The following is a 9993-nucleotide window of genomic DNA, read 5'->3' on the forward strand; positions in this document are numbered from 1 at the left end:
TCTGAGAAAGGCTGCTTCCGAAATGCTCGAAGAATAAACTTAATCAGTGTAAATTCCAAAATGCACCCTTTCCAAATCCGTTAAAGCCGATGCGAGGCTGGGTAAAGATTGCAACTTAAAATGCAATTAAACCATCATATGCTGACAATAGCTTGCGATGCATACAAATGTAGTAAAACTTGATACACGAATTAAGATGCTTTTTCTCCTCTAAACTCCAATATTTGTGAACGTCCACAGTCTTTATAGTCTGTCTGATTTGATCCATAGATAGAGGTACTCACTGTTATATGTTTATTTATCAGCGCGTAGTCCGATTGAGATAAGCAATGTATACGGTTCATATATAAGCACCATCCTATACCTCCACCAGTTAGTAGAAAACATCTCTCTACCACGTGACTGTACAAAAGTTCGCTAACCTTCCTGACTTTTACCTCACACCGAAGGTACATAAGAAAGACCCACCCGCTCGACCAATTGTACCAAGCCATAACCATAGCACGAGCAACCTTCCACAAGCTCTCTCAGCACACCTTCACGAGCAGGTTAAACAGTTTGCCAGGATCATTAATGAAACGAGAGACTTGATTGCTAAACTCAATAAGCTTCTATTTCCGTTTATTTGACAAAGACGACATATTAAGCCTAAGATTTAATGTTCCACTCATCATAATTTTCAATCTTTTCAAAGATCAAATTTGGAAGATTCTTTATACTTAATCGTTCTCCACAACTTCCAGACAATAAGTACCACAACATCAATGAACATCATCAAATGATTGAGCAAGAAAGATTGACCAGCCTCCAGGAATGAATACTGTTTAGCTACATGTCGATGTCATTAAAAAATTAAAAAGACAGCATATAAATGCAAGGTATGCCTGGAATATAACGTTGAAAGGGAATTCAATGCGATTCATACCTAGATTTTGACACACCCAAAAAAAATAATGTATTTTATAGCTAGGTTGAAAAAATTGGTCAAATGGGAAGAAGTTATCAAATTAACTATCCAATTCAATTCCGTGACAGCATTTTCTCCAAGGTGCAAAATCAAAGAAGAGCCCAGCAATTTTATACTAAGACTTAATAAATTGGAACTCCTGTTTTGCTACAATAGGTGACTGTTTCTGGTGCTTTGTGATCCAATGGCATCCCATACAAAGCTCTCTCAGAATAATACGTTCAAAATTTCCTACCGCATATGCTGAGGTAAGTAACAAGGCATTTACAATATGTGGTAAAACCATGATATTCAAGTTATAGTAATTATGTATGGAATACTGCCAGTCCCTGGTTTTCCGTCTGTAATAGCGGGAATTAATAATGGATCATTATACGCACATAATGTATCTAGGCAGAAACAGCCATCCATGAAGAAGAAGCTTAATGTGTATGCGACCTGTTTATATGCATATACAAGATTCTTACAGGGTTAATGCATTCTCCAGCTCCAAAAAATTCGTACTCCGTGCCAGCAATGGTGAAGCAATGCATGATATAGATCCTTGAAAATGGCCAAAGGTCTCCTTTGAGGATTAATCCGCCAAGGATCCGGCGATTTCCAATTTCCGAAGCCATAAGCGTCTTTCTTTGGATTTCTACCTTCGATAGTAATAAAGGTAAAAAACATTAAACCCGCTTTCAAAAAGACTTTTTGTATGTTTATGTAATACTCAGTATCACCATATCACCTAACTACTAAGACATTGATCAAAAAGTACGTATCAACTTTCACTGCAAGGAGAATTGTCGGTGACTATCCATCGGTCTAGAAATTAGTCTTGTGTTAAATGAGGTTACTTCAAAGGGACCAAAATTTTCAGCCAGCAGTGCTTTCAAGTACTCACCTACGTATTGCCCAGCCATTCTGGTAAATGGTGATGCGATCGGCATGTGAAATGCCATTTCTGCACATCATATCATCATGAAAAATACAGGAATACACCAGAACGAAAATCCGATAATCAAATCCAACGGTCCCCCTGTGAGCAACACGTTTCTAATAGAAAATAATTAAGGAGGTACCGCCAATACTGATCAATTGAGTATGTCTGCTCTTAAGGACCCTGTGCGTACTAATTTTTTGTATCTGACTCGGTTTCTTCGATTTCGTGTGGCACGTCAATCTTGCGTTCTTGCAATTTTGAGCTCTTGAAGACGTTTTACCTTGTGTGGTTCCCTTCTGTGTCGACCGAGGTCACAAGTATCTTTTGGACATCAAAAAGTTTTAGAATCTCGTGGAATGAAAATTTTCTTTCAAATACGTCTGATTTCATCTTCGTCAAATAATAACCAAACACAGCTATCTTTTGATAAAGAGTATTAAAGTGGAAGTATTCGATTTCTTTAAAAGGAAAGAGAGCGTCGTTTCTATATTATTTTGGGATGATGTCTTATCTATCAATAAGATAAACGAGATGAATGTTTGTAACTTTTGCAAGAGCACGCCACATTTCATCATGTGACAAGTGTTCCAGATAAGAAGTCCGTCGCATGCTATCTTTTCATCAAAAAATCCGCAGTACAAGTCCCAGATTTGGAAGTATCCGACCAACTTCAAACAATCAACAACATGCAGGTTTTTCCCCTTATCAGATTGCTATATAATTGACTAAAGGTATGATGATTATTAGCCCCTATTTGATACTTGGATCAAGCTAAAAAAAAAATGATTACTCTTAGCCCAGTTACCTTTCTTGTGGTATCTTTGATCATCCTTTTCATCTTTCTAGCAGTCAATTATGCGCCCTTGAAAGTGATTAGAAGTCAATTCCTTGGTTCTGATTGGGTCCCAAAGAAAGACTTGAAAAAAACTTACCTGAACCTCTCAGCTGAGAAAATTCAGAGGCCAATTCCACTTATGATTTCACCAGAGGATGTGAAGACCTATGATGACAGGCCCTGGAGGCCATTTAGATGGCCTTATCATCAGACAATGTCTATTTTTAAGCTAGATATTAACCATTGGTTGGATATGGACAAACATTATTGGCACTACATTCAAGAAAAGGAAAGAATAAGACTAAAATTTGGTCAAGAGGATTTCAATAGCTTGTCCAGTGCGTACGAAGATTGTGTGGAATTGATGGAGACCGTAACAGATCATATGTTGACAAGATATCCATTGCTCTTTAAGCTTATTGACAACAAAGGTGATAACGGTAAAGTCATAAAAAATCTTTTAACATCTGAAACTCTTGATATGAGTTTGCCTTTAAAAGAACATCCCTTAACTTACATTTCCAAAATGGCGAAAGAAGACTTCTATGTCGTAAAAAGAAACCCAGAAGATGATACGCATTATTTGGCAGCGGCAGCCGTCCCGTTTCCCGGAGGAAGTTTCAAAATTTGTGACATTCTTGGTAGAAAATTAGATGTCCTTCATGATCGTGTGCCCTACTATAAAGAAAAATTGCAGAAATCAATGGAAAAATATATGAGTAAGATGAAGGTTGCAGATCCTGTTGAGAGAGCTTCGTGGCATATCACTTGGGATCATAAACTAAGAGTCAACAATGTATACCAAATTCCTAAGTTTAAAGATGACGTTGAAGAACTTATGAAAAGTTCTGAGCCTAAAGACTTTAATGTTAGAGTCGAAAGGCAGACCTTACGTAGGTTGCCAAAGTCTAAAGCAATTATCTTCACCAACCATCCAGTTTTCTATTCGATTGAAGAAATGAAAAATGAACCAATGGTGCCGTCTCTACTCAGGAAAATACTTTATGAAGCACCAGAAGATATTATTAAATATAAAAAGTTTGACATGTTCAGAGACCATCTTTGTGAATACCTAAATCGACTCATCAAAAGCCAATTAGAAAGAGGAATTATTGACAAAAATGACCCTGTGAGAACTTTGCCGTCATATCCTTTCGCCTGCTGGTCGAAGACAGACTATAGCGCAACAAGTGGTTGGAACAATCCATCTTACCCCAAGCAAGAATCTAATTATACTCAAAAGGCACGAGAAGAAACATACTTCGGAAATGATTAGTTAATCGAAATAGATAATAACTTTGTGCATCGAGTCGTTTTATGAAAACATTTTCTGGGTTTTTTGAGCAGCAAGATTCGAGGCTTTTGTTACCCGGGAACGCAATGCATCGATTGAACTACTGTAAATGGGTCTCACCCATAAGATATTTTTTGTAATTGCTGGTTTTTACCTTCTAGTTGTATTGAGATTGGTCTTATTCTTTAGACCACATCAAATATTTTAAGAAGGTTACCTAAGTCGAGCTCTAGTTAGATTCTCTTTAGATGCGCACTTTTTTTCCGTAGATTCTTATTTCGTTGATCACATTGGGAATAGCGCTTTAATGAAGCTCTGAAATTGGCCGTATTTACCCACATATTACTTTCCCCATCTATAAAAAAGCATGAGTAAGGGGATCACATACGAAATGAGTAATCAAATATTATAAGAATATACGAGATGCGATATGAGTTTGCTCATCTTGATGCTAGGGATTTCTGGTAGCTACTGCTTTCATATCTAAAAGATTCTTTCTATTTTTGTCGGGTTACATCACAATTCGAATTTACGAATAATTTCTGGATAGCTTATCTCTATTCTAAATATTATTTTTCAAAGCTTGCATATATACCGATATCTGAATGAATAAAATGTGCAGATCGTCCTTTCTTCCTCTTGTCATTACTATCATATAGGCTCATTGGACAATTAAAACTCATTAATATCACCTTTCATTTGTATGTACGTATAAAATTTTGTACGTTCATTTTTTTAAGTCATATGTATGTAATTAATATTGAATGCTCATTTGGTGTTATTAAGCATTCATATGTCATCATTCATTGCTTCAAGCGTTTTTTGGTTGTCCTTTCAAGTTTACAGAGAAATGTGCTAAAGGCGGTCGAACTTTAAATCTTCGAGGTTAATGTTAAGTTCATCGTAGATGCCGCGAGCTGTTTCATCTTTATCTTAGGGATCTTTCTGTCCGTAAGTTTTAGTATGCCTCTTACGATTCCTATTTTAATCTTCCATTTCACTAAAAAGGTCCCCTAGAACTCTCTATCTTTGTATAAGATTCCGCAAGGATCTTCTTGAATGAAAGCTGAGGGATAAGAGGTCGCAATTCTGTGAATGTTGAAAAATGTTTCGGAGTGGGTAATGCCTTATTCCACAAGTCTTCAGTTACATATTTTATACTGTTTTAACTTTGAAAATATACACTTGTATATATAGAGTGATGTACTTGATACTCTTACAATTTGGTACAATTTCGAAACCGGACATATTTGTTACTTTTATCAACTCATTAACCTGTCGTTGGATATTTATATTTGTAAACACTCTTTCTTTGACTTTTTAGGAGTTGAGAATTTCACGCTTTGAGCTTAGCGCTGGAAAATTGATTCCTCATTATAATAGATCTTCTATGGCTCGAAAAAAATTAAATAGATAGGAAGTCTGATTCTTATATTCAATTTAAGTCCTATTAGATTACATATTTAAAAGCCAGTAATCCAGGTTCGACTGTGAATTCAATTCCCAGACAGAAAGACTCTTTGAGTGGGCACATATTTAGGTGCAATAGATATGTTAGGCTAAATTCTGTACTGTATACTACTCAGACATATTGGAAGCAGGGCAGATTCAAGTTCTACCATGAGAAATATCAGAAGTCAAAAGGTAAACCCAACAGGTCACACATTTTGAGTATCTCGACGCAAAGGAATACCTGAGAAATTATTTCGCAATTAGGAAATTCATATTTTATTTTTCAGTCGGAATGTATTGTGTCCTGTTTTGATCGTTTTATACGAAGCATGAATTGAAACTTTAAAAAAGACGACTAGTTATATCTCTTTGCTGAATTTATATAACACAATAAAATACTCAGAAAGAAAAGGCTTGTTGGACTCTTCTCAACAAGACTTTAATCACATGAAAGAAATGTTCAGATATCAGACCTTTCTTCCAACAAATTCAAAGCTTTTTTATTGCAATTCATTTTCATTTGAACGCAATCAAAATTTTTGAATTAAAACCAAGAGGTGAATAATTGATAAGCAAGCACAATGCATATGAAGCACCATCTTGAAAAAAGAGGTCCATATTACATCACTAACCTTGACAATTTATAATTGTTTAGCAGCGGCAGATGTGATTGAATTGACCAGTACCAAGTTAGTATCTTCAAGTGACATTTCATTCTTCTCTTTGCGCATTAAATATTCTCTTAATGCACTTTCCTTCTCCATGTTCTTATGCAAATTTCTGAAATGGATAAAGAAAATGATAGTAAAGACTCCTCCACAAATTGCCAAACCCGCGAAATACCACACCAAGTGAGGATCTTTCAAAGCTGGACTAATAGCATCTCCTATAGCTGCAGCTATACCATTTGTAAGTAAGAACAAAGCTTGTACAAGGCCTTTCATATGAGGAGGAGCCCTAGTATAGCCCAATTCATAGGCAGTGATGTTGGCAAAACATTCACTAACAGCCGATAAAATATAAGGTATTACCAGAACCCAAGCATTAATAGGTGCAACTATTCCTCTATCTACACATCTCGTGGCTTGATCACCACATTCAATTGTATTGTAGATTTCCTTTTGGATAATTGCAGCAGCTGCCTGAGAAAGAGATGCCACGATCATACCAAGAGTGATTTTATATGCGGGCCTGAACTCGATCTTCAACTTACGCAATAGCGGATAGACACCATAATCTAATAAGGGTATAAGCGCGATGATCGTAATTGGATTAAAATTGCTGTACATATCATTTGGAGTTCCATCGCTTGTCATAGATCCTGATTGCGCAGTTAAAGCTGGAGTTGCACCAGTACCTCCAGCGTCACAAAGATTGAAGACGACAAAATACAGAAAAACCTTACAAATATTAACAACTTGCTTGACATCTAAGACCCATTGGTCGCTCCAAGTGATTGGCTTTTTTTTCTTTTGAGAATAATATTCCTCGCCTCTCTCTCTCATTTTGGTAGGAGATGCATAATCCCAGAAAGTTTTGTTCTTTATCCTTTTTATCCAGTTGCCTCTAAGCAGAACAATCAAGATTTTGGTTGAGTTCTCTACAACAGATCCTTTCTGTTGCTCCTTTTTAAGCTTGGGTTTCACAAACCAGAATACAAAAGGAATTATGAGATATATAATGATGGGAATAAAAAAAGCAAACCAAAACCCAATTCTTCTTTCTATATAAACACTTGGAATAGGAAAAAGAGCACCAATATTAATCGACCAATAGAATACTAAGGTCATCCTTTCCAACGACTTTTGACGGTCAACAATGACAGATTCTCCAGATGCTAAAACCTTGACCACATCCGTCTGCTCGTGGTACTGGTCCAATAAGAGCGGTAATAAATTAGGCTTGATGAAAGCAGTACCAAAAGCCAACGTTATGATGCCAAAAGCTGTGGGGACAATTGCGTGGCCTGCTGCAATGACACTAGGAGCAGCAGCAACTATAAGTAAAATATGAGCAAAAAACCCACAAATCACACCAATCCATATTGCCTTGAGCTTACCAACTTGGGAATCAGCAACAAACCCAGCATATAGAGGTACGACATATGCAACAAATGTCAAAGTATAAGTTATAGCCGTCGCGGCTGGCACACCTAAGCCCAAAGCACCAGGATTTAAGCCACCAGGAACTAATTTACCTGTGGTACTACCTTCGGGCAATTTGTAAGTCACAAAATTACTTAAAAGAGTTTGGCAAGAATAATAAGATGCTCTTTCCGCAAACTCCGCTATGCAAAGTAAATAACAGGCCCAGTCCGCTCTCCCCAAGACTCTTCTCAATGAAGAAGCTTCTTGCTTAGTAGGTTTTCTCAAACCCTTCGGATTCTGATCATCTACAAAGTTTGTTGAATAATTGTGGGGATCATCAAAATTATAGACAGCCTCGTCTTCGAACTCTCCGCCTGACTCAATAGTAGTACCATCTTCTCTCGTATCATCTCGTTGCGACTCAGCTACTTCCGGACCGAGTTTCTCGGAGATGTAATCGGCGACACCAGCCCTAGCGACATCCTTCTCCTCAGTTTCTCTTATTCTAGATGTACTCATCATTCAAATAACTTCTATACTAACATGAAAAAAAAGAAAAATCGAAGGAGGAAAGCCTTTCGTTTAAATATATTGATGATGTAATGTAATGTAGGAAAAGAAGCTATGAAAGGCAAATGGAACAAGTTTTTAAACACGGCACCAGAAACCGAAATTGATAACAGACTCGTTCAAATTTTTATTCCTTCAATCTAGATTTTATATTAAGGAAATGCACAACACGAGAGCCACATAAACCTTATTATTGTAAAAATCTGAACATGGACACTTTACAGGATCTATGTTTATTGGCTAGCTTGACAGTTTCCTTATCATACTGTTTTCCTTGGCTTATCATGGTTACGTGCACGCCCAATAGGCCGAGAATCCATACAGCATATTTAATGTTTGCCGCGCAGTGATGAGGCTGTTTGTCTCTCTTGTACCGTACTTTGTGTGACATACAGACTATTCGCTTAACAATTTTAAGTGCAGTCTTTATAGGATCTCTGGCGACAATTCATACCGCCCATAAAAACACAATAGTGGCAATACACTAGCTCAAAATTAGACTGTAACGTTTCACAAAATCAGTAAAGTTTCATTCTAAGTAAAAAAAAGCTGTATATTAATCCAAAAAGACTATTGAGAGGCTAGCATTGAACAAGCAGGATTTCTTACCTTTCCCTCCTTCTCCTCCTCCTCCTCCTCCTCCTTAAACTTCTATTTTTGAATTGTAGTAAAAGTGAGGTTCATGGCAGATATATTTCTACTTCTATCCTTCATTTATCTTTCATATTGCAACCTCCTTTATGCGATAAACGAACTCTCAACGATGAAAGAGTTAGGTCTATATATTTTCAAAAAGTATTGCAGCCTACAGTCATTTCAGTTCTCAACTGATATATATCCACTTGATGTGCGCGCGTCAAGTTTTGAGCTATAGAATTGAATTTTTACTTTTTCAGAGGGTCTTAGCACTTCATTACAAGTATGCGGTGTATCTTAAAGCCTTCGAATTTGGATTTGAAAGGCTCGAAGTCTTATGAACTTTAATAAGATCTTTGAGAAAGTTGTTTCAGTCTTGAACATTTGAGTCCTCTGTAATGTATCTCAATGCGTCATGTATCAAATCTCACTATTGAATACGTTGAAAAAATGATCTAAAGCTAGCTCCAGTAGGAATTTACTTTCACCGTCTCCTGGATTAGACTGGGAGACAAAAGAGCTAGAAAAGTCTTGAAAATTCTTAGCAGGAATAGAATCTTCGATTGAACCATCTGATGTCATAAGAGAAGCGTCTGATGAAAGTCTATTGAGGCAATCAAATTCAGTTAGAGGCACTTTTAACCATGATGCGGCTACACTTGAGTCATTTGAATTTGTCAAACTTGCTTCAAAGTTATAGCCAGAAGCCGTCTGAAATTGTTTCATTTTAGTTTGTTTTGATCTCCTTTGACTATCATGCTCCATAAATTCACTACCAATCCTTTCACTGTACCGCGATTACATAATACAATTAATTCTTCAACCTGCCTTTTATCTAAAAGGGATGGAAGCATAAGACTAGTTTCATTTTCCAGGTCAATAAAATATTGGTAGAATTCATCACTTACCAAGGTAGACAAAATGTGCCCATGAGTTTTCAGCATTCTCCAAGCAAAATAGTTTTTTTTTTCCGAGCTTTAAGAATGTATGATTATTGATTTCACACATCCTACTGAGTCCCCTCGTTAATACTTCGAGAGAATGATGATAAGATTTGTAATCCAAATCTGAGAGCATCTTGCTATCATGGTCCGCTGATATTTTCATTGAGTAGAAGGCAGCTCGAAATCGTACTAGAAGACAGATAAAAATTTGATTAGCTTTAGCCAATACCAGTAAAACTTCCAGGTCTAATACCAAAGTAGGAATTCAGCACTTAGACTCTTT

General features: G+C 36.7%; 3 protein-coding genes across 3 annotated transcripts; 1 reads left to right on the forward strand and 2 right to left on the reverse strand.

Moving 5' to 3' along the window:
* Window positions 1–2674: 2674 nt before the first annotated feature.
* PRCAT00005045001 (heme-dependent oxidative N-demethylase family protein) lies at window positions 2675–4003 on the forward strand (the record flags this gene model as incomplete). Its single annotated transcript, XM_062955089.1, has 1 exon — window positions 2675–4003. The coding sequence occupies one exon, from the start codon at window positions 2675–2677 to the stop codon at window positions 4001–4003; it is 1329 nt and encodes a 442-aa protein (XP_062811727.1).
* Window positions 4004–6114: 2111 nt separating this feature from the next.
* Window positions 6115–8082, reverse strand: PRCAT00005046001 (uncharacterized protein; the record flags this gene model as incomplete). Its single annotated transcript, XM_062955090.1, has 1 exon — window positions 6115–8082. One exon carries the CDS (start codon window positions 8080–8082, stop codon window positions 6115–6117), a length of 1968 nt encoding a protein of 655 aa, XP_062811728.1.
* Window positions 8083–9186: 1104 nt separating this feature from the next.
* PRCAT00005047001 (uncharacterized protein) lies at window positions 9187–9531 on the reverse strand (the record flags this gene model as incomplete). The annotated part of the gene is made up of 1 exon (XM_062955091.1): window positions 9187–9531. The coding sequence occupies one exon, from the start codon at window positions 9529–9531 to the stop codon at window positions 9187–9189; it is 345 nt and encodes a 114-aa protein (XP_062811729.1).
* Between the last annotated feature and the right edge of the window lie 462 nt (window positions 9532–9993).

The sequence above is a fragment of the Priceomyces carsonii genome (genome assembly GCF_900007245.1).
Source record: "Priceomyces carsonii strain CBS4050 genome assembly, scaffold: Debaryomyces_carsonii_scaffold_5, whole genome shotgun sequence".
NCBI lineage: Eukaryota > Fungi > Ascomycota > Pichiomycetes > Serinales > Debaryomycetaceae > Priceomyces > Priceomyces carsonii.